Source organism: Phalacrocorax carbo, chromosome 2 (genome assembly GCF_963921805.1).
Source record: "Phalacrocorax carbo chromosome 2, bPhaCar2.1, whole genome shotgun sequence".
Classification (NCBI taxonomy): Eukaryota; Metazoa; Chordata; class Aves; order Suliformes; family Phalacrocoracidae; genus Phalacrocorax; species Phalacrocorax carbo.
Genome location: NC_087514.1, coordinates 50535922 through 50560929, shown reverse-complemented (window position 1 = coordinate 50560929; position 25008 = coordinate 50535922). Strand labels below are relative to the sequence as shown.

General features: G+C 45.7%; 1 protein-coding gene across 4 annotated transcripts in view; it reads right to left on the bottom strand.

The window, feature by feature from the left end:
• KCTD1 (potassium channel tetramerization domain containing 1) overlaps nt 1-25008 on the bottom strand; it is a 102451-nt gene that overhangs the window by 57655 nt on the left and 19788 nt on the right. Inside the window, exon 1 of one of the 4 annotated variants that reach the window (XM_064442828.1) lies at nt 11977-12116. The exons of 1 other annotated variant lie outside the window; for it this stretch is intronic. Coding sequence is in view for 2 of the 3 variants with exons in the window: in XM_064442824.1 (XP_064298894.1) it covers nt 9403-11280 (1878 nt within the window). In the remaining variant the exon portion in view is untranslated. Of the gene's footprint in view, nt 1-9402; nt 11375-11976; nt 12117-25008 lie in introns of those variants that run through there. 2 more of the 4 variants (XM_064442824.1, XM_064442825.1) reach the window with 2 other exon arrangements.

The window sequence follows — 25008 nt, the reverse complement described above, 5'->3', positions numbered from 1 at the left end:
ACTTTTCAGTGCCTAAAAGTGAAGAGAACAGCTTGTATCTAAAAGTTCTTTCATGGAAACATTTGTATCCAGGCCCTACTTAAGGGATATCAAAAAGCTTCACAATGTTTTATTTGAAACCACCTGGCAAATGCAGGTGCATTTCAAAAATAATGCATTTTTAAATCCCCGCAAAAAGGTAACTTGCAAAGACTTCTGAAGAGATAAAACCAGAAATAAGGCTGCTCTGGGAATGTGTCAAATACCCCAAAAGGAAGGCAAAACTACAAAGTTCTGACAGAACATTAAAGTTGTTTCTGCTTTTTAAAAACCAAACCGTAACTGTGTTACACATAGTGCTTTGGACTGGCAGCAGCTTCAGAAAGCTGATTTTGAAGCAGTTTAAGTCTGAGACTAAAACCATATTAGTCCCACTCCGTTTAATTTTCAAACAGTACTTGGGCAAAAGAACCAGAGTCAAAGGCTGGGGGATTTGTACTGCCATCCCTGCTAAAGAATATAAATTTTTCAAGTGATTTCTTTCCAGCACAAACATATTTCTACCAACATCAGCCAGCTCTACAAAACTTAGTTATCCTCACGTGGTTTCACGGACCACAGAGCTTTGCATTATCCCTTTTGCCTCCTAGAACAGTTACTTTTCCACTCCCAAGTCTGCCAGTCACTGATTAGTGTGCATTTTCAGGGGGTGATGGGGTGGGTGGTCAGAGAAACTGTATTTTCAGAGAGATAATCAGCAAGATACATTCAGCATGATACTTCAGATTCAGCAAGATACTTCAGCATTACCGAATTAAAAGACAATATAAAGCGTAAAATATACTAAAAGGCTACACAGTTCTTTCTGAACTGGTTATTTGCCAAAACTCACACGCTTACAACATTTTATTATTTTACCCCCTCTAAGAAGCATTTTAAAGAATCGAGCAGAAATGTGAACCTGGTCTTGCAACAGTCTAGGTAGAGCGTCCAGAAACTTGTGTTATGACAACAGGAAAAAGATTAAACCCAAGATGGAAACTATTACTGATAAACTTGATAAAAGCCTACACAAAGCATCATCTCCCGATCACCACAAACATGGTCTGTAATAATTTTCTAGCTAACTCCTGTGAAAAGCAACTGCAGCTGGTATCGCTGTTGTATCTGAGATGAGGAGGAAGAGCACACAAGCATCCTCTCTGTGAGCACTGCTAGTCATAAAGTTATTAGAAACACTGGAAAACCCTCAAAAAGGCAACTGATTCAAGCAGGTTCCCTGTTTATCTCACATTCACACACTGTTTGTACTACAGCTGTAGGTTTGTCTGTCACGGCATCTGTGCTCCCATTTATACTTTCCAACTTGTCAACCTAACTCTCACAATTAGGTCCTCCTAATTTGGCATCAAAACTATACGGGTTAATTACAGCACTTCAGACAACTTGCACACTTCTGAACAGAGCACTTTCAGTGAAAGGGAAGGAATTTATCAGGCGTGTCACAGGTAACAACCAGCCCTTGTAAGAAGGGAGGAAGGAAGGAAGCTCTTTAAGCCCACTGCACTTTCCTCACTACTCTTCCCCACATTTCAGGCACAAGGGAAGAACGGCCTCAACCCACTCCAAGCAGAACTGGGGTGAGGAGGGCAACACAAGCGGATTTCCCCTTGTCTTTCATGCTAAACCCACATACCCTGTGTTCCCACCCCCATGCCGGCCAGACACACCACATGCTTCCGCTGCTTCTTCTCCAGGGGAGCTTTAAGCCAGACGACTCTCAGTCATTAACCACTGATGATTTCCTATTGCACCCGAGAGATCTGGTGCGTTCCTTCAGGTGCACTGCACACACCTCACCTGTGAAACAAGAGCTCACACGGGCAAGGCAAGCACAGGCTTCACAGCCAGCATCCCCAGATCAGAGTAAGAGCTCAGGACAACTACACTGGAGCTTAATAACCCAAGAGTCAAAACATCAGACACAGTATGCTCTCCTTATTCCAGACCAACCTCTCCCTGCTACTTTTGAAGCCTACTAGAAATATATGGAGAGAAATCAACAGCAGCGAAAGAACCAACTATATATATCACTGCGGTAAAAGCTCAAGATTGAGCTGAAGGGTGTTGAGAAATCGCTCTTGAAATTTCTCCAGCAATCCTTAATTTTAACCATATATGAATGGACACACAGAAAAAAAAGAGGAATTTAAAATACAGTGGTGTTTTAGGGAAGTCATTCATTTACGCACTACATTTCTGACACGCGGATGCAAAAGTAGTAACAGCGTACATAGGCGCCAATTTGCAGGGAAGCCCAAGAGCTGTGGCTCCTTCATAAGAGCTACCGAGCACAAGAGTCCCAACTACACAGCCTCCTCTTCCTCCCACTCCCCGTATCAAAAAACAAACTAAAACATATGACAGCATCATCAAACCCAGTCCTGGGCACTTCAAGGAGGAGAGAGTGAAATGAAGCCCTGCGCTAGAGCCAAGCCCCAGCCCAGAAATTAGCCCAGCACTTCCACAAGGTCTTTGGAAAAAGGAAACAGAAGAAAAGCCAAAATTAATCCTTGCACCTCACCCCCATAAGAGATTTCTGCCCTCCTCCTTTTGCAAGGAGAAGCATTCCAGCCTACGTTACCTGAACATCACCTACTGAACAAACTGCCTACCCCCATGAGCTGCGCGCTACTGAAAAAGCAACACCCAAACCCCCTCTCCTACCCCAACCTTGGGGAAGCTTCACCAAGGGATCTCCAGTCCATGCTTTCCTGCAGATCACATCAGCTTTGTCTGCCTCGGCTCCTGTTGTTCCCACTGGAAAACCAGGGCAGTATTACAGAAACACCAGGTTTCATGCTGACAGTGCCACTCTTCAAAGAGAATTGATTACCCCTCGCCAAAAGATACATGGTAACACATTATCCAGGCTACGCCACCCAGTTTAAGTACCAAAAACACTGCAAACCACATCAGCACAGTGCACCACTCAGACCAGTACAAGAAGTGAACGAGAAGTCCCAAGGAGTGGCTACCTCAGGTATTTATGCACAAGACCGTGTTACACGGAGCGGATGTGCCACAAGCATACGGTGAAAAATTTCCACTCAGTTTCAATGTAATTAAAATGACCTGTCCTAGCTACAGAAGTGCACAGATGCATACCATGGGTAAGCATAACAATTTAAGAACTTAGTGGAAATATATATACTAAATCTGTGCACTACAACCTTTATTATTTCCTAAAGTAAAAATGGCATTAAGAACACATCAAAGGCATTATGTCCTCATTAGGGATTAAGTCCTTAGCAAGTTTGAAGGTTTTCAGATCAACTAACTAAAACTGGCTGAGTGCAAAAGCACGTGAATTTCTGAAAGCCCGGAAGAGCCGTTTTGCCTTGTGGATAATCCCCAAAAAACAACCAGAACAGAATTCAGTCGTACGTCTTCCAATGTTACTTTTAGATCAAGGTATTATGAGAAGTTGCAATCCTTTCCTCGCTCCCCCCTCAAATGCCTGGAAGAGCATTCCCTGGAAACATGATTATATATTTTTACTATCACAACACTAATAAATCTCTTCTACATCAGATAAAATGCAGTTACCAACACTTGTCCCTTGAATCCAAAATAAGATAAAAAAAAATTATCTTGCACGTACATATTTGGCTCCATGCCCTTAACGATTTCCTTCTGAAAAAGAAGGGTGCATTTATTGCTTCAGAAACAGAAAAGCAAAATAATAAGAAAGAAAGAACATGGGGGAAAAGATGAACAGAAGGGCTTCGAAAGTGACTGAAAAAATCTACAACATCGCTAATTAGGTTCCAGCTTCTAACACAATAGTGGGTGTACCATGGTCTGTTATCAAGTTTATAGCCAAGGGCACAAGACAATACAACCCCACATTCAATTTAATTACAGCCCATGGCTTTTGCAGTAGTGGTGTGTTTCAAAGGGTTTAAGCACTCATTTATTTCTACACCATACGTGAAATAAGGCAGCTCACTGTCATACAGACTCACCAATTAGACTGAACAGTTTCTGATCTCTTGCTCTCTAGGAGAGCAGTGGGCAATGGGAAATCTTTTACAGGATAATCACAGAAGACTTTCGTTAAAAAAAAAAAAAAAAAGCCCTCTGCAGCCTTTAAGTTTGTGCATTTTACCTTTGATGTGCACAGAGGAAGAGTACCAACACAGTCATTTCAGATTCTATAGAGTTAAAAAAAGAGTCAAAAATACAGCGGCGCTTCAGTGATGCTGGGTTTTCCTCCTAATTGTACTGAAAAGGTCATCTTTATTTCAGTTATACAAAACGGATCACCTCTTGCGCTCTTACCGTCACTGAAGGCTGGACCAAGCAAGCTCTGTGACTAGCTCACATGATGGAACTAAGGAGTCTAATTTCTAAAAAGTAAAAATATTTTGAAAATTGAAGTGATAGTGGAAGAAATCACCATCTGAAATAGCTGCAAAATTTAATATATATCGTGCCTATGCAACTAACGGGACTTACAAAGACAGTATTGGACTTCAAACTTCACACCACAATTCTAAATGCATGTATTGAAACACCACTCTCAGATCTTCTGGGAAATAATCTCCTGAGTCACCTTAAATCAACTCCCTCCCCAGTGCCTGATCCAAAATGGACCAACTTCAGGCTAGGAAAGAAAAACCAGTTCCCTTCGCTCCTTTCAGTGCATATACAGCCCTCCCAAAGCCATATACGAGACCACTCTATTCTCCTTTTCTTGAACTTATCTTGGGAAACATTCATATGCCTACCAAACCTCATGTTAGTTATAAGGAACATAGCCCGGGACATCCTACTGTCTTCAGAAATATCCTGTCTGTTCAACAATCTTCAGAAGCATTCAGTTACAAACAACACTGACTTCCACTGAAGAGGGCAACAGCCAGGATTCATGTGTTTCACTACAGAAACTGGTAAGAAAGTTGCTTTGGGGACCATATTTGACACCTCTGCTACCCTATCCCCCACCTCCCGAGGATTTCAGAGCAATTTTGATGACTATCAGGTCATTAAAAGATTAAAATCTTCTCCATTAAAAAAACTACAAACAACAACGAAAAAACAGTAGCCTCTGAAGTAGGCACAGTTTTTACAGCTCCTTTAATCCTCAAACTTTTAAGATTTTAACCTCAGTGTTTCTCTTTAAAAAGACACCAAGCAAATCCTAGATTTTCTTGCAACCTGGTATAATCCACGAATCGAAGAGGATGGCACTAACTAGGCAGTAGAGCAGCCACTACTAACCTCTGAAACCAGATCACAGAAGTACTGCCACAAGAACTAACAAGGCATTTAGCAGTCATCCGTCTTAATAGATGCTGTACTTTAAGCCTTTAAGATAGGGATGTTGCCCCATCTATTATCTGTATAGAAAGCAAGCCTAGCATCCTAACACCAGCATCCTAAGCGTCCTTCCCTGAAGCTGTTAAGAGTTCCCCTACCCTGTACACTTAGAAAGCACCTAGCGAGGATTCTAGTCAGAATTTTACAAACATTTGTACAGAACGGAAGCCTTTTTTGTGGCCGTTTCATGGAAATGTAGGATGTTCCCACTCCAAAGATGAAGCAGAAGGATTCTTATCCACCTCCAAAAAGACCCCAAAGACTAAAAAAGCCAGACTAGCTAATTAGTTACTTTGATTTGTCCCCAGTTGTGCCTGCTGCCTACTTCTGTTCATCATGTGCTACTGTTTTGCCGCCTTCTATGAAACCGGCAGTCAGAACCAGATTGCTGGTTCTGGTCAAAGTAAGCCCTTCAAAGAGAGCACAAGGCAATGAGAAGACATGTGCCAGATTGAAAGAAAACAAAAAACCCATCTCTGGATTTAAACCAGGAGGAAAAATGGTTACGGATTCCCCAAACAGCCAGTACAAATGCATGTGGGTCATGTTTTAATGACTGTGTGGTAGATATCCTAATAGCTGATGAAACTCTTCACAGGCAGCCCAGAGTTAGAGAACCAACATAGCAGAAGCATTTTAAAGTGACACACAACTCTTCTCACCCATAGCAGAAACCAATCTATTTTCTTAGACCTATTTTTGGGTATTACTACTATAGTAAGTTCAGCATGTACCAGATCCATAAATCTCAACAGCTACCACCGCATTGTAGCATCAAAAGCTTAAACTTTAGCTATTGTTCATCTTTCAGTAACCCACAAGATGAACAACAGCCAAATTACATCCCTCTGTCATCAACTTGAAGTACTGCTGTCAGTGGCAGGAAAATTGCTACGCTTTGGAGCGAATAAGGACTGAAAAGAAAGTTGTGCCATGATGGCACAGTGCTGTATGCCTAAAATACACCTCTATAAATGCTGCTCTCAAGGCTGCCACCTAAAGCAGTAGTTGGATCAAGATGAACATTTAATGTACCTTTCCCTAGCCCTGGAGGAGGCTCCTACAAACCCAGTGTTGAAAAGACATCCTGGGGCTAAAACAAAAGATGGGAGCAACCACGATAGAAAAGCGTAAAATTAACATCCTCACGCAGATTCTTACAACTAAAGTCTGTAGTCAGCGCAGACTGAAGACAACCCATTTAATGCCTTCGTTTAACCTTTTCCATACCTTGCTTCAAACTATCAATGCTATAAAAGAGAACATGCGTGCACGCTAAGAAACACACTCATCACGCCACCATTTCTTCACCAGAGTGTTGCACAAGTCTCCAAGGGCAGCAGAATCTGTCCCCTGGAAGAGTAATTACAAAGATGACCAATAAGCCACAAACTTACGACCTTCATGTTTTCAAGGAATCAGTAATATTTGTCAACAGCAGAGTTTAGTGTCACATTACTTGATGGGATGAGTTCAGTAAAAAGGCCTGGAAAGTCTTTGTTTATAATTAAGCAGTAACGATTGAGGGCCAGGGCATTTCCTGGGGATTAATGACTGGCTGGGCGAGTCAATGCCTTGAGGCAATGCCTTGGGCCATTAACCCCGGCCAGTCATTAATTTCCCCAGGAAATGCCCTGGACCTCGATTAGCGTAACTATTATAAAAGGTAGCTAGGGAGAAAAAGTTTAGCGTTTACATTCTCCCAAGGAAATCTATTCCACAGCCAATATTTTTTCATTTTGTCGCATCCCAGAAGTGCATCAGTTAAAACTGACACAAGAAGAATCAGTTATTAAAAAGGAGAGAGAAAAAAAAAAAAAGACACTTTTCCTTCTCCTAAAGACTTAAATTAACGAGTTTCGTAGCAAAGGCAAGATTCAGCTACAAAAGTGGCTGGGCAGCTTGTTTAGCTCATTAATTTGTGAATGGAGATGAACATTTCCATATAATTACTGAAAAAAACCCACACAGTCTAGTATCCTTGCTGATGGCTCATTTTCTTTCTTGATATACTTAAAGAAAACAGCACATGCCTGTGTACTCTATCATCTACTTTAGATATTTCTCCCTTTCTCCCCAGAGCCCGCCACTAATGAGAATTACAGCTCCGAATGCTTCACGTAGGAAGCGCAGCTCTGCGACAACAGTACAGCAGCTGGATTTCTGCTCACCTAAGCTTTCCGCAAGTGCGAAGAGATTTGTGGGCCAGGAGTAGAGACCCAGCTCTCCAGCCTGATGACTGAAGGTACCAAGACACCTCATTAACAGGTTAAAGACACGCATACTCTGTTAGCGCTAACTGGATCAGAACTGCTCTGCCTGGCTCCCTCTACCCCCTCCCATACTCAATGTGCACTGCTGCTCTAAAAAAGCTAAGCTAGGCTTGAAGTTTCAAAATTACTTTCAAGGTCATTAAAAGTGAGGGAAAGAGGAGTCTAGGGTTAAATACAGCACAGAGCATTAGCTTATACCTGAAATAATGAGCTAGAACAAAAACATTATCTGCACATAATCAAGCCTCTAAGCCATGGAGAGACACCAGATACACACAGCAGGAGATCAAACTACAGTACTCCACTGAAGTGGTCAAAAAAAACCCCCAACAAACCCCAAAACCCAAGCCTGCTAGAACGGAGAAGTCACAGGTATTTTAAAAACATAGATGCTTATGTAGGCATTCACTGGAAGCCCCCCTTCTCCTTCCCTCCCTCCCCCCCAATTAGCCTTCAGGCTGGTTGATTAGCTGGCAATCTCTCTGAAAGGGTCAGTCTGTCCAGAACTGGTATTTCCACTTGGGAAACAGCTCAGGCATGTCATATACCTGCGCTCACCCAGCGCCGCGATCTCCGGCCGACGGCTGCGATCCCTGTTATTACTTGACACAAGAATGTCAGAGGGGTTTTGTAATCGCGTAGGGCAGCCAGCAGTAAAGTTCTTGCCTGAAACACGGTATTTTATGGGGCACAACGTAACTGCATATACTTTATAGATTTAGTCGGAATGATTTCCAAACTTCAGGCCAATTGCAGAGGTGCAGCGAGTGTTTAATTGAAGTAATTTAGCTCCAGCGCTCAAACACCCGAAAGGAAAGTACTTTTGGAGGGGACGGGGAGCAGGCAGGAGCACGTGCCGGCGCACAGCAGAGGGGGGTCGCAAGGCATGCGTTACGGCACAGCTCAACGGCGTTTTTGACAAGACGGCTTTACCTCAATGAAACACATCTAATGAACTTGGGCTTGTTCCACAGTTAAGCTGCACCTAAACCCGTTTAATTGTGCTCTTACTGTATATTTCACCAGTACGGCAACTAACACAACTAAAGCCAATTTGCCTTATAAAGAAAAAAAGAAAAATGAAAAAAAGAGGAGGATCACTGCCAGGAAACAGAGCTATTTTAAATAAACAAATACAAGATGAATGCAATTGCCGTATTAACCCTCTTGTTAACTTCTGAAGTTTAAAATTACACCCTCATTACTAGTGTGTAATTGAGTATTCTCCTGGCTGTTTCCTGCGTTTGAGGTTATTCAAATAGTTCATTAGCACATCAAGAACACCATACACGCTAACGATACCTAACGCCCTTATCTACTATTTTGGCCCGACTTTCATAACTCACATCTCCCACAAAAAAGAGAAAGAAAAAAAAGGGGGGGGGGGGGGAAAGGAAGAAAAAGGATGGAAAAAGGGGAGCCCACAGGGCTGAGCCATCGGAGCTGCTGAAGGGGAGCTCAGCAGCACCTGGGCAACTCTCGCATCTGACCCACAGGCATGCAGTGAGCAGCCACTGGATCGGTGGCGGAGGGTGAGGAATTTGGGGGGCTGAAGAAGTTGGATAGCTCGCGCCCGGGCTCGTTGGTTGCCTGAACAGTGAGAGTTGTCCCGGGAGCCACCCCGGGGCTGGCAGTGTGCATCAGCGCCCAGCCTCAGGGGAGATGGGGAAGAAAGGAGGGGTGCAGTGAGGGCTGTGTGGGATGGGGTATTGGGTCGCCAACTTGCTTTTTTTTTTCCTCCTTTCTTTTTTCTTTTTCCGGTTACCTGTGTGGGGGAAACAATAGCAGGTGAAACTACTGTGGGTGAGGTGGTGCTTCTGTGCCCATTGGCTTCGGGAAGGAGGTGAGGCAGGGGGTCGTGTTTCACTGAGACCACCACCACGGCAGGGGCGGCGGCGTCCACGGGCTCGGCGGGGCGGCGGCAGAGTCTTTTGGGGGAGGCCGAGGGCCCACACACATCGCCACCGGCCGCGGCCCCCGCCGGGAACACTGCCTCGTAGAGTGCCCGCTTGGCCGGAGCCACCGCAGCCGCTTCTGCCTTCACCGGTGCGGCATCACCGTCTTTGGGGAGCATGTAGGGGTTGGCGGCGGGCGGCAGGGGCCGTGGTCCACCATTGAGTGCGGCAGGGGTGTAGCAGCCCCCGCCAGCGGGGTGGTGGAGGAGGAGGTGGTGGTGGTGGTGGTGGGGAGGGGGGTGGTGGTGTGGCGGCTGCGGTCCCCCCAGCTTGGTGCCGATGCCAGCAATGCTGTTGAGGGTGGCGATGGAGACTGCACCGATGCAGTGGTTGGTGTAGGTCTTGGAGAGCTTGGCCGCCTTGGAGAGCATCTGCATGCGGGTGCCCAGGAGGTTCTTGCCGATGGCCTTGTTCTCGTACCAGGTGATGTCACCCTCGCTGCAGTGGTCCCGCGGGCGCTGGAAGAAGGCCTTGCAGAGGGGGTTGCGCTTAGAGAGGTACTTGACGAAGCTGGCGTAGGGGCAGAACTCAGTGCCAGTCTCATACATGCGGGGCAGATTCTCCTCATCGCTGCTTTCCGCCCGCTTCTTGCTCCAGGAGGACGAGCGCGACTTGTGGTAGGGCCCCAGTGCCTTGAAGTAGACAAACTTGCGTCCGTCCTCATCCACAGCTAGCCCAAAGGAGTCCTCCTCCAGTTCCCGCTGGTTCTCCCGGCCCCGGGTGCAGAAGTACATGCAGGTCTCGAACCAGACCTTGTTGAGGAGCCCAAAGGGGCTCTGGGTGCTGAAGACGCTGCAGGTGTAGAGCTTCCGAAGGTCGGCGCGAGTGATGGCCTGCTTCTGCACCACCGGCCCGGCGCCCTGCTCCTCCAGCTTGCGGATGACGGCGGCCAAGGTGAGGTTGGCGGCGCGGAGCTCGGGGTCCTTGGTGAGGTCGAGGGTGCGGCAGTAGGGCGGCTCGTTGAGGTAGCGGTTGAGGGAGCTGCGGATGCTGATGAGGGAGGACTTGGAGTAGAGCTGCCCGCTCTTGGAGCGCGCCTCGGCGTAGAAGGAGCGCAGGACCCGGCAGAGCGCCCCCTTGTCCATGGTCTCGAAGTCGGGGCTCTGCGCCTTCTCGCTCAGGTACTCGCGGAAGATGCGCACGGCGTAGCGGGTCGCCAGCCGCGTGTTCTCGCTCAGCCGCGCCCGCTCCGGCCGCTGCAGCAGCAGGGCCGCCTCCAGCTCCGCGTCCTCCGCCGCCCCCCCGGGGCCACCGCCGCCGCCGCCCCCCGGGGCAGCCGCCGCGGCGCCCCCCGGGGCCGCCCCGACGCCGCCGCGGCCGCCGCTACCGCCGCCGCCCGGCGTAGGGCCCGGGGCGGGCGGCAGCGGCTCCGTCTCCTCCTCGCCGTCCCACTCCAGACCCATCTCCTCTTCCTCCTCCTCGTCCAGCAGCAGCCCCCCATCGGCTCCGTCCTCCTCCTCCTCGTCCCCCGTTATCTGCACCTCCTGGATCTCATCCTCCTCCTCGCCCTCCTCCTCCTCGCCGGCGCTGCAGTAGCGGTGCGGGCGAGGGGCGACGCCGCGGGCGGGCGGCCGGTCCCCCGCATTGTTGCCGCCGCCGCTGCTGTCGCCGCCGCCGCCGCCTCCTCCGCCTCCCCCTCCGCCGCTCCACTCTCCGCCGCCGCCGCCGCTGCCAGGCATTCTCGCCATATTGCCGTCTCCCTGCCAGTCCTCGGGCAGGGCGCATGCGCTATATTGGACCGCAGCGCTGGAGCGCTTTTGTGTTTTAATGACCTTCAGCTACCGGGAGGCAAAGCCGGGCTCTTAAAGGGGCCGCGCTCCCAGTGGTGGCGACGGGGAAGGGGCGGGAGGGGTTTGGGATGGATGGGGAGGAGGCTGAGACGCGCTAAGGGGGTACCGCGGGGAAGGGAGCGGTACTTACCGCGCCCGCCGCTCACCTCGGGCTCGTCCCGTCGAGCAAAGGAGATGGGCGCCGGGGGTGGGGGAGAACCGCCGGACCGGGGCGTCCGCCCCGGTCCGGCGGTTCTCCCCCACCCCCGGCGCCCGTCCCGCCTCCCCATCCCTTTAAAAAACCAACCCCACGCTGTGTGTGTAGAGCAGCTCTTTCGGTAGCGACGGACCGCCACCGAGCAGCCGGGACGGAGGTCGGTGCGGCTCGCACCTCCTCATTTCACAGTAACTTAAAAGCAAACACCAAAAAAAAAAAAAAAATCCCGAAACGGAAAAAAAAAAAACAAACAAACCCACGCAAAAAACCCCAACCCGAAACGGGCTGTGCTTGCTCGGCAGAACGGCTCTCCCCTCGACGGGATGCTGGAAGGATGGACGCGGTTCCCACCCCCCCCCACACACCCCCGCCCTGCGGGGCAGCCGCCGGCCTCGCACCTTTAGGCGGGAGCCTGGATTTCGGTCGAGGGACTCGGGAAGGAGATGGACTGCTCGGGGCTGTGCATCCGTGCGGGTCGGAGTCCTCCCGGGAAAAGCCGGTCGGTAGCCGCGGCGCTCGCTTGGATTGCGGGAATCCCGGCGAGGCTGGTGGCTGAGAAAGCGGAATAAGGACCCGCGGGCTGACGGGCGCCCGCCCTCGCCGGGGCTGCGGACTTCAGGGCAGCCGGAGGGCCCTCAGCCCCCTGCGCCACCGCTGCCTCTCAGGGAGCCCGGCTCCCTCCTCAGCCGCGGGGCAAAACCCGAGGGGACTCCCGCAAACCTACGCCAGAAAGCACGGGGGTGGGGGGTGGTGGGGGGGTGGTTCAGAGCCATCGGACTCATCGAGGCCGCTCTACGAGGGCTTTCGCAGAGGGGAGCGGGGGCTCAGCCCTGCCCTCCGCCGGCTCCGCGCCCCCCGCCCGCCTGGTGGGGAGCTCCTGCCCGGCGCCCGGCTCTTCCCCGGGGAAGCCCTACCCAGCGGCACCGCACCCAGCCGGCCGCCTCGCCGCACACCGCCTTACCCTTCCTTCCCCGGGAAGGGCCCTTGGCCGGGCTGGGAAGGGCAGGGGGGCACAAGCCCTGCGGCCAGGGATAGACCGTCCCGCCCGGGGAATGGGAGGGGACGAAGCGGCCGTGCCTCACCCGCTCCCTACTGATAGCACACAAACCGGGCGATTTCTTTTATTTGGTACGTTGAAATAAATATTCATTACGACTACCTGAAATTATAGCTTTAATTGCAGAGCTGCTGGCCTGAGTTCCCACATTTGGTGCTTACTCATGCGTAGGCAATTGCTCAGCGCCGAGCCTCCGCCGCGGTGGTTACCCGTGGGGGAGGCTCGGTGCCGGTACCGGGCAGCGCCGCGCCCAGCCCAGCCCAGCCCAGCCCCGGGGCAGAGGCCGGCGGCCACCGACGGGGTGTCCGGGGCAGCCCCAGCCCCTCGCATCGCCCGGGCAAACGTGGAATCCCAAAGAAGGGATATGCAAAGTTGGTGAGCAAATGAGGCCAATTCGAAACAAATAAGCGCTCCGGGAAGGGAGCCTGACACTCCCAGAAAATAATTGAAAAGAAACTCGGTGCTGTTATATTGATGTAAGCCTGAAGTAATTACACAGAGGTCAAACTTGTTGCATGCACTAAAGAAGTTGTACTGGCTCTATAGTTTTAGAGCGGATTATATTCCCTCTTAGGTCGATAGCATATATATATTCTAGAGAATTTTTTCCTATGCACATAAAAAGAATATAAATAACTTCCCTCCCGTCGTACGCTATCTGCAATGCAGTCCTGAACCAAAGTCTCAAAGACCTTCTAACGATGGGTCAGATGCTGAAATGGATTGCTAAAAGCAGCAAGACCAGGTTGTGGTTAATACCTAAATGCCCCAGACAAGCTCCTTTCAGGACCTCTAACAACCCACCTTAGAAGACAGAGAACTGCAGGGTTTGTGGCACACACCTTTTCTACAGGGCGTCTTTTTTTTTCCTTTATTGTTCCCATAAATGCTAAAAATTACATGGTTGACACTAACCTTTGAACCTAAGATCGTAGAAGAGATGAAGCCACTTTCTTTTTTTTAAGAAGAGCTTTTCAGAGCCACATGAGTGCAAAAAGGTAATTGAACATTTGGGTTTTTTAACTGTAAAAAAGATGAACACCAGGTTGACAGCTTCTGCACTTGGATGTTCATTTAATCACCATTTCCTGATTACAGGAGGTGAACTGTGTTGACAGACTTGGAGGTGAATATGGAGCCCAGTATACTAATAGTAAGTATAAAGGACATAAAGAACTTGCAGTGAGGTTGTAGGGGAAAAATATATATGGAGCATCCATATTACACACATCAACTGGAAGCACCTCAGCAACCCGGGGGAGTTCAGAGAGTTGCAAGTGGGGTGTTCAGAGTGCTGCAGGCATCCAGAGTTGGGAAGATACCCGTATAACATATATACCTGTATAACCTCTATGTATATATGTGTGCATGTGTATATATACATATGTAAGGTAATCACATATATATCTTATCTGTCAATGTTCCTAAAGATAAGATTTAGCCTAGTCAGTTGTATTCCAGAAGTTTAAATCCTATTGTTCGAGCTCTCAAGTTAGACAAGATAATCGAACTGCATTCCGAAACTGCCCGAGTTGCACAAGGTTCTCTAATGGAAGTTGGCATAGTAACATTAAACTTACATCCACTCCACCCTCCACATCACTAATCAGGGTTTTATCCTGACAAGATCTCCGTGCAGGCATAGACAGCGTTCTCCCCTAGGACTATAGGTCTGAGGCTGATTCTAATATAGGTCCTGTCCACACTTGGAGACTACGTTTTATTACCGCTGTCAGTAAAGAAGATAGAATACCCGCAGAACACTAATAATGCACCTGCCCCACTAAGGCTGCAACCCTAGACCGGATTATCCTTCCTTGTGTATACTTGGAGATCAGTCCATGTGCCACAGGATTAGCATGCCCGGTTAAAAACCAAAACCAAAAAACCTTCTCCGTGAGTCAGTTGGTTTACAATAAAGGTAACGCTTGTAACCACATTACCAAATAGTTTCAGGCCTTTCCTCACTTCTTTTTTAAGCTATGCTTCCCCTGGCCCCGGTCTTGCTCCTGGCAAGAGGAGAGCTTGCTAGAGCCACGTTCTTTGACACTCTGACTGTTGTGCTAAAGCTCTCCACGTACTTATTCTCCTTCAGACTAACACAGGCTACTTCTCCTGGAGCCTCAGCAGAGTGGTTATTTCACTCAGAGCCACCTAAGCCTTCTTGGTTTGGTGTTTCTTGGTAGGTGTTTCATCATGAGGCTTCACTAGGAACTAAACCGGAATATCCCCCAAAAGCCAATAAGCAAAGAAAATCCATTGGGCTTATTTGCTCCTCGGGATCCAGTCTAGGCATCTAGAAAAGATTTTAAAAACAGTCCTTAAAACAAGCTTGTTGGTTAGCCCTAAGGCTGACCACATGCATCTTTTTCAGAAAATAGCTTTTCTCCCATGTACACTTTTACTGTTAGTTTAAACGCAATAAACGTGTTCTTAAAATGTGTTTATATGTTTTCTAAACACAAGATATATTCGCTGTAGAGGAAGGCTGTGTGGAAATTGGTATGAGAAATCCATATTGACACTACAGAACTAGAAGGCAAATAACACTTGGGACTCTTGGAAAATTCACTTAGGGAAAAAGTATGTCCTAGAAATCTTTCTCCCACCCAGAAACATGCAGTTTTGAGATAAGCTTTTTCAGCATTTCAGAAATGTCACTTCAAAATGCTAATTCCATTTTTATGTTACCCTTTTACTTGTGTATATGATATTTCTAGTTGTTTCATTAGATTCTTGATACTATGGACAGCTGATGCTGACATATAATGTGCTGTAATAGATTTTAAATCTCTTTTATTTTAAATTTTTCTTTTTTAGATTAGTGTCTCCTGTCTGCATGGCAATGAAACGGCTTTATATAACTCAACAAAGGAGACATTGATTTAGGAAAGTAATGATGTATCCATCAGCACTAAGTTGCAGCTGTTCTTAATGAATTTTAAAATACAAAAGCTATTTCACCTCTTAGATTGTCATATTATGAAATGTTAGTGGTAGTTGCGCATATCAAAGCACTAGCTACTACCGACACGTTGTGAAACGTGAAGGCAGCATCAAACCAGCCCCCTCATGAAGCTCCACGGTGCCAATCGAAAGCGTATTTCTGAAGTATGCTCATATTTTTTTTTTCCCACAGGTATTTGCCGTTATTCACTTGACTACTTTTTTATTTTTCTTTTACAAAAGCAATATTTTTGTTGCTGAGGCCACGATTTGTTTCCCGATTGCTCCTCTTTCAAAACAAACCAGAGAAAACCTGACTCATCACCTTTGTAAGAAAGCATGCGTTTAGTGCTTGGCAAATTAAAAGTCAAGACTTTGTGAATCATCGTTATTTTCAGTGACAAGCAGCTGGAGCATTTTTGCTTCCAAAAATATAGAAGAGCTATGCTGTCAGACAGCTCGGAGAGAGGCAGGTAATAAATTGCATTGCACTGCATAAAGGTTTTAAGGGTCTTTTAAAATGCGCTGGAGGTAAGTTGCCAGGAGATATATTAATGTTTTATTTAGCTGTGTTTCGGTTTGTGTTTGTCTTTGCTGCTGTGGTGATGAGGGCACTTGAAACAATTTGGCTGGTCTGTGAGGCACAGCAGTAGGTGGTTATAGTTGCTCTAGCAGTTGCCCAGTCGTTTCTGTGAACTACTGACACTGAGCAACCCGGCATGGTAGTGGCATAGCGTTTATCCTCCATGGAGAGAAGGAGCTCTTTCCATCCAGGCTGATAATTTAAGCCCAGTTTTAGTCTCACCTGGGGGTGAGGGAAATTTAGAAGGACCAAGCCAGTAACTCAAGAAAGGAACCTCCAAAGAGAGATCCCTGAAAAACCACAAAGCCTCGTTTATAGGTGTTGTAGGTCTGTGTAAGTACAAGTTTTCACTTTATACAGTATTTTCAGTACTACGTTAATAGAGCATAAATTAATGATATATTGAATAAGGAGTTCTTGAAGCCCTATTTTCCATTCATAATCTTCCAATAAAAATTTATTTTGAACTAAAAGTTCAGGCTGGAAGTCACACTGGGCTGGATGAAGTCTAGAAATGCAGGGAGGGATGACCGCTTATATGACAACAGGGTCTGGCTGAGAAAGCTCCTTAAACAGTTCCTTTAAGAAAAAAGGAAGAAAAAACACAAGTCCTTAGAATTGAACAAACAGAAATGTAATGTAATGAGACTCTGAAGAAATGCACTTTCCACCTTGTTTCTGTACCATATGGATTCTATATTGTTTACTTTTTCCACTCCCATTGCATGACCCAAATTTTCTGTGTTGCCCCGAGGTGTGCCCAGAGGTAGGGCTTTACACCCCACAAAACTTATTCACACCAGGCTTTTCTCAGAGCTAGGGGTCCTCAAGGGACAGGGCAACAGCTGGCCTTCAGCACAGCCTGGAAAAGGGAATCTTCCTCTGACCCTCGGCTAGTGGCTTTAACGCCTCTTTACACCATGAATTCACTGTCAATATACTTTTGTTTTGACTTAGTGACTGAAATAAACTGATTATTCCCCTTTTCCACCAGTATTATGTCTGTGTCACAGTGAATTTGAAAATTCCTTTTCAGGTATTTATGTAGCAAAAACCCTAGCACCAATGGCCTGTCTACTTGGATTTTCTGTTCTCAATTGAGTTATCTCAGCTGGGTCGACACAAACCCAGTTCAAGCAACTTTAAAACCGGGTGAGTTCAAACGAAGCCCACAGAGGGTGTAACCATACTGTTAAACAGTGTCAGAGCCCCACTCAGGCTGTCACCCAGACCCACCTTTCCATTGCTGAAACAGTAACTTACATTTAAACACAACTTTAATTTTTGTACACCTCCCTTTCATTCTTCCCCATTTTTTTTTTTTTGATGTGATGTTGGCAAATCTGACCTGTGCAAATTTTGCATCTATTTTCTTTTAAACCATGATCTGGTCACGATGTTTTCTGGCCCTAACAATAGAACGCCACATTCTCTTCTCAGTGTGAGAGATGCTAAAGTATCGCTAGTTATCCCATGAGATCTAAACACAGAGGAACTGCCTAAATATGGTTTGCATCACAGGTTACACTAACTGGGAAAGCAGCGTTTGAGTGGAAGGGAGCAAATTCATAGATCATATAGAAGAAGAATACAGGGATAAAGAAGTAGAGCATGTTCACCTCCAGCCCCCGTCACATCACTTATCAGACCATGATTTGATTCACATCAAGAAAAAAGTTGTAGAACATGTGGCAGAATATTAATAGATGAAGAAAATTTGCATGCTTTGTTTGATTTGATGGATCCTTTATGCAAAGGCACTTTCACAGCTGCGGGAAAATCTTCAGGATATTGTCAGGACTTTCATTTGAGGTTTAAAGCCAGAGGCCATGAAGTAAAAGAGACCCGAAGGTACAGACTGCAATAGAGTGCTGTATTTTAAGTTACAGAGGGTAAAGCTTGGAAAAGTAAAGTAACTGAATTGATTCAGAGATAAGATGAAGAAAGCTTACAAAGTTTAGTGAGAAAGGCTGGATGCATTGGATGTACTTCTCTTGTTTTTTCAGTATCAGGTAATATTAAAACAGATGAAAAATACCTTCTAACAGCCGGTAAGCATCAGTATTTTCTTAAAGTTTGGCATTGTAAAAAAATTATGTCTGCAACTGTTGAGAATGCTTAAGTTCAAAACTTTTTTCTCCATCCCTGAGTTGTACCTTGCTTTGAATAGCTTTGCCTTTTGCTATCCATGAAAGATTAAGCGGTGCCCAATTCAAAGTTCCCTTATTTGAAGATTAAGGCTGAAATTCAGTTTCTTTTCACAGAACTAAAGGTGTCATCAAATAAACAAGAATAATTTAAAAAACCCTTAGAGCCAGCACTTTGCACATTCATGGACTGAATTATTTAATTACAAGCAGGTGGTTATTTGCTAGTAAAGACCCTGCTTTTTAGGATCAATAAGCATCGTCAAAATAAGCAAGAAATAAAATGGTAAGCTCTTCTTTTGCCTTGGACAAAACAAGGTCACATTTGCAATTTGCAGCGCACGATCTCTCCATTAGCAACCTTGGCAAAGGTTTATGAGGTTATTCTGAATAATTTCCTCCAAGTTATGAGTGTGTCACTCGGCCTGTTACAGACCTGTCCCTGCAGTAGTTTACTCTGCTGTTTACCTGTGTATTGTCAGATTTGTTCTCGCCGACTGGTGTCAAAGGAAAAAAAAAAAAAGCAGTTTTTAAAATCAAAGCTTCAGTGTGGAAGGATATAAAGTGTGAAATCCAGACCCATTGCTTTCATTCTGGCTTTAGTGATCATAGAAACCTGCTGTAGGGCAGGGCTAATCTGCCAGAAAATTATTATTGAGCCCTGGTAACTCAGATATATGTGCAGACTTGAAAATGTTGTTCTTTGTGCCAACTCCAGGTCCTACAAGAACCTCACATGGTATCCTCCACCTGGCTCAGAAATATGTTGCATTCCACTGTAAAGAGAAGGAAGTTTGTTAATTCCCAGGCAGCTGTGAACAATTTAATCTCTTTCCAAACAGCCCAGCATCCTATTCCAATTGTGAAGTTTCTTGGGGGATGGATAGTTTGAAGAGCTGGTGAGAGATAATAGGGCCTTTATTTCAAGGATGTTCCTACAGATTTGGCCTTGACAGTAACATCTTGATAACAGGGTTGCCAAATCTCACAGCCTTATGACACTTAGTGGTTTTGGAGTTTCCTCCTCCATATGGCAGAACGGAGCTGTTGAAAATTAGCGTTTGGAAGACAAGTTTGAAACCTTGAATTAGTGCTCTGTAAAAAACTTGGAAGTTGGGTGGAGAACCACAGTTCTGTAATTTTAAGAAGAAGAAATCCCTGTGATTTTTAAGGTTCACTTCTTATTCTGAAGACTGGTGGTTGGCACTCGTGAGATTTCCCAAATAAACTTGCCTGTGAGAACTGAGCTGGTAACTTGACTTGGTTTTCGGGACAAGTCTCTAAATCACTGACTTATTTTCCTCTCAAGATTTCTTTATCAAAAACTCACAATCCAAGTCCTACACAAGCCATTTTTGCCACCTTTTCGGCAGTATGTTCAGAAGAGTCAAAGAATCACAAGGAACTACTTCAAGAAATTCATATCCAGCTTTCTTCAAGTTCTCAGAACCAACAACTTTGTTCTGATTATTAGAAGTCTCTGCGTTCAAACCCTGTTGTATAGGTATTTAAGCCAGCTGTACTTTTAAACAGGCTTGCACCTGATATGGTTTCCATGGGAGCTGCTTCGTGCTTAGCCATTTGTAAACATGGCTGCTTATGTAGATAATTAAATTAGAGTTAGTGAGCACAGTGTTCTTCTGAAAACTTGACCTTTGGTCCTTCTGGCACACTAGCAGAAGAGTGAAGGAAAATACATCCTTTCTGTGCTTTACATATTCTGTATATTTTTTTCCTCTAAAACTATCTAGACTTTCAGGATACTTCTACCAAAAGCTCCTGCTATTTCACTGCATTTTCAGCAGTTACAGTTGGATTGTTCTACCCAACTCTAGATGCAGCATTTAATAAGCTTAGTTCTTCTATTTTCACTGGAGTTCCCAAATTTTAAAGCCTTTCTTTTATTCAGCAAGATATATTGGGCTTTGCTTACACTAAAATGCTTGGTAATATTCTCTAAGAGCTAGTTTTACTCCATCAGAAAGTACTGGTGTTTAAATACTTAGGAATCTCAGTCATACATAAAGTGGAGAGGCAGAATTACAGGAGCTTTGTTTGTGAAGCTAAAGGGATCAAAGTATCTGGATTAATTTGTAATGTTTTGGGGATGGGCACTGTGTTTGAAAGGAAGCTCTAGATTCAATTTGTTAACCCATCACTTCAAATTAGCTTGTCAGATCCCAAACAGGGAGGGACAGGATTTTGTCTTCCGAATTCCAGTTTGGCCACTAGTGCATGGGCTAGTTAGGGCCAGGTAGAGAGAACCCCACAAGCTGCTGAATAAACTAGAAAAATCCTAATGTCCCACTGAGGTCAGCAGCGCTAATTAACACCCACAGACAGGAAATCTGCTTGAACCTGCCTGCTGCGCTTCCTGGTTTTGGCCACATCCAAAATCTTATGGGAAAATGATTCTGACGCTGTATCATGGCAGAAGCACATGGTGGGTCACTCATGGGCTAACCTGTCCACCTAGGATTTTTATAATCATTCTCACCTACTGGGGTTGCTGAAATATTGTTGTACGGAGGGTACAAGCCCAGAGGCTTTTTGGCTGCTCAACAAGAAGTTTGTCCCTTGCAGAGATACCTCGCTACTATTTTGGGAAGTCACGTTGAGGGTTTCGGCTCTCAGCAGTAGTGCCAGTAACATGCAGAAGCTGCACAACCACCTCCATGTTGCAGAAGTTTGTCAGTGCTTCATTCTTTGCGCTTTCTGGCCACAAGCTCTGAGCTTTCATGAAGGTTTTCCCTAATGCCGTGGACAAATGCCGCTACTCCCCTTCGCTGTCCCACTCAGAAACCTGCTCGAGGGACAGGCTGCTGCATTCTGGTTTTGTGCACGCTCTCTGAAGGGCTGTCCCATCTCTTAGGCTTTATCTAGAGCTGGGTGACCATTGTTAAAACAACAAACATACCTAAACCCAATACTTCTTCTGTATTTTTTGACAGGTTAGTGGAGTAATACCTGCAAGCTTATAGTATTTTTATGTTTTTATCTGCTGGTCAATAGCAGAATTTTGAAATAAAAAAGAAAGAAGAGTTTTCACCCTCTGAAAGCTTCAGAAAAGTCAAACAATATTTTTCATCATAATTTGAACATAAGCACTGTGATATTTGTATTAGGCAAGCCTCCTCCACATCAGTAATAGTACGTTTTTTAATGAAAGCTGGTAAATACTGGCCCTAGACTAGTTTCTCAAAGTCCTATGCATAAACAATTATTTTAATAGGCAGTAGGCAAGCTAGCACTTGCCTATATGAAAGGTTTACCCTTCATTTTAACCTCAGATAAAGAACCATTCTTCTCAATTTCTCCTGCTTTGCAGAAAGGGCATGAAACAACCAAAAATGTTGTGAATGTTCTAAAACTTTGGTTATGTTTTAAACCGGAATAAAAAACCAAACCAAAACAAAAAATCACCTAAGCTGAAAATAGATTGATGTAAATAAGGAAACAAACAAAAATAATAAAACTTCTGGCTTGGATGACACAAGAGTTTTACACAGTGCTAAAAGAGGATTTTTTTCCCTCAAGTGTACCTAAAATGTCACTGAGTCAACAGAACAGTACACAGAAATGGGCAGTAATTTTATTGTTTTGTATTGGCATAACCAGTTTGAAGACACTTGGCTGGATAATGAAGAGGACACGTTTGTCATGTGGAAATTACCTATTGCTACAAAGCACCTATTACATAATACTGCAAAGTACTTTGAGAAGCACACCAAAAGCAAGAAAAGAGAAAGCCCTGAGTCTATGACATATTGCACTTGTTCTTTTGCATCTTACCATGAAGAGTACACTTGTGTTCTGGGCTGACACAGTGTAGGTTAACTCTGCCAACAGAGTATGCCTTAGCAAATAGACTGGGGAAAGGAGAATTCAGTCTCAGCTCATGCAGTCATCTGAGAGCTTGTGGTGATCCATGCCATGCTGTTTGTCCTCAGTGGAAAATGTATACACCTTGGTGGAAAATGTCGGTAATCTGGGCACAAGAGCTAAAGACTTTCTGGCAGAGTAATCTGCATCATATATTTGGCTTAGTTTCCCTGTGGAAGAAATAGGAAGTAGTCCCCTTGCTCTCTGTAGTCAACCATCATTCATCTTATTATCATATTTTTGAAGGATATTTTCAGTAAACAGCAAGGATGCCAAGACTGCTGTTATGCCCTAATGATACATGTGAGACCTTAATGTTCTTCTGTTAATACAGGGCTCAGAGTCATAGAGATTTTCTAGGAGAGAGCAGGAACTCTAGAAAATCTCCCAGCATGTTTGCAAAACCAGCAACATCAGGGGGAGCTTATCTTGGACTCATGACAACCAGTCAACATATGATGTCTTGGAAAGTCATAACAGAAGTACAATTTCACCATCTCTTGAATAAAGACATTCCCCCCCAGAAAGCCCCAAACACCCAGAAATCAAGACCAAACAGATGGCTATTTTCTCCATTACCATCCTGTCTTTCTCCTTTTGAACCACTGCCACAGGTGTATCAGAGACCTGATACCAGGATGTCAGGGCTGGGCTGGGTTAACCAAGGAAAGTAAGCTGGAACAATGGTGAACGACAGGAAAAGGTGGGGGCCTGGAGCTGGACCACAAAAGAACATGAAGTGGTTCTGAAATTACTTCCACTCGGGTTGTGCTTTCCTCCAAAAATCCCTGTGTGCCCCCCAAGTTTGTTGGCAATTATCTGAACCTTTACAGCCCTAAAGCTATCCTGTTGTCAAACTCTGTGCAATTCATCCTATGCTTTTTTGAGAGGAACATTTAATGGAAGAAGATGTGGTGTGGCTGCCTGCAGCTTCTTCCCATCAGCAGTCCCAGTGAACAGAAAGAGCCACCGTGGGAGCATTCCTACAGCCCTGATCCATCTATGATCCTTTGGCACATACAGGCATATTCATGAGCTCTGTACCCAGAACAGGTGAACACTTGTCAGTAGCACAACTAAATTTGAACCCTGCTGTCCCTGTGAAGGTGCAGTGGTGGGCAGGGTTCAGGGCCGGAGCACATTTGACACAGAAAAGGGAAGGGACAGATGTGACAGAGTCAGAAGAAGGGTGCTGTAGAGCCAGACTCCCTTCATCCCACAGCTGATGAGAGCTGGGATCTGACTCTTTTCCCTCCCAGCAGTGACTCTCCCTTGGTGAAGGCAGCAGCAGGAGCAAGTCTCATTTTCTAGGGCTCTGGAACAGGTGAGGTAGAACTGGGGCTAGAGCTGATTTGTTCCTCAAGGTAATCTGCTGCCCCCAGCAGCTTCTGCATTGCTAGAGCCTCGGGTCAGCTTGTATTTCAGGGTGGACAACTTCCCACTTCTCCAGAAGAACCCCTGGCTGCTCTGTTGTTCCTATGGAGGCATACAAACAGCTGAACAGACAGCGCTAATATCTGTGGGAAAGATGGGATGATCCTCCCCATCCTTCTCCAAGTTCCTCCATTTTTGTGCAGCCCTGCTGGCCCCCTCAAGAGGTTCAAACTCCTCACCTTGGCACATGGCACAAGACAACTGGGATGCTCTACTCAAGGCAGCACCAAGCGTTGCAGCAGTCTGCCAGTACTGGTCTCCCTCACCATGTGTAGGGGAATCTCCGTGCTTTCAGTCATGTGTCCTTGCAAGTGTTTGGGTACAACAGTGCCCAGCCCTTGTCAACCTTGCCAATTAAGTATTCATGACCACAAGATGTTCTCAAACAAAGCATGAAGAAAGAGAAGAAGCCTTGATTATTTTTTAAACAGTGCATTTGAGAGTATTCACTTAACTTCTGGGTTTGAGTTTTCAGATTGCATTTGTTTTAAAGTCCTGTTCTGCCTTCCTCTTCTCTCACTTCCCTATCCATTCACCCTCCGTCCCAAACATAAGGGCTAAGGATGATTGTTTCTCCCTTTGAAATCTGAGAATCTCTTCATTCCTGAATATGAGGCACTGGGAAATATACTGGGAGGTGAGGTGGGGGAATAGGCTTGGCAACCCAAGAAAGAACTCAATAAACCAGTCATTTCCTTCCAAAGCATTAAACTCCACACCCTAGAGTTAGTGGTCTTTATGACAGCCTAATAAAATCGAAAAAGGCTCAGAAAAGCGGAGGAGTAAGGTCCTATGTTTCCAAACTGATGCATGGACAAGGTGCCAAATGATTGCATTTCTTTCATTTGCCACAAACTGGGTTAGCTTTGAGCTTGAAGGAGAGAGAATAGCAGGTTTTTAAGTACTGCTTCTGGGCCTGGCATCAACACTTCTGTTGCCATAATGAGTCAGACATCAGAGGCAATACACACGAAAGGATGCAGGCCAATGCCTAAGCAAATAGAAGTGGGAAAGAAGGACTGAAAAATAAATGCACATGGCAGGGAAGACGGACTCCATCCCCACAAATGTTTTGAAATTATAACCTCAATTTCCTGCATTTCAGCAAATAAAGTCACTTCAAAACAAAACCAATGAAAAAAACCCTCTAGAATTCTATGCAAGGTTAATTTGCCAGAGGCAGATTTTGTTCTGTTAATTGGCATTTGCCACGTACCAAAGCCACACTCCGCAAATGCTCTTGCACGTTTCCCATCAGGCAAGCACATGCACAAAGAACATTTGAGCAGTCATCCTTAGGACTGTGAAAAAGATCAATCCTTAAGTGAAGGGAAATTAGTCTTCTCTGCCACAGAAACCGTGGCCTCAGATGCTCCTTCCC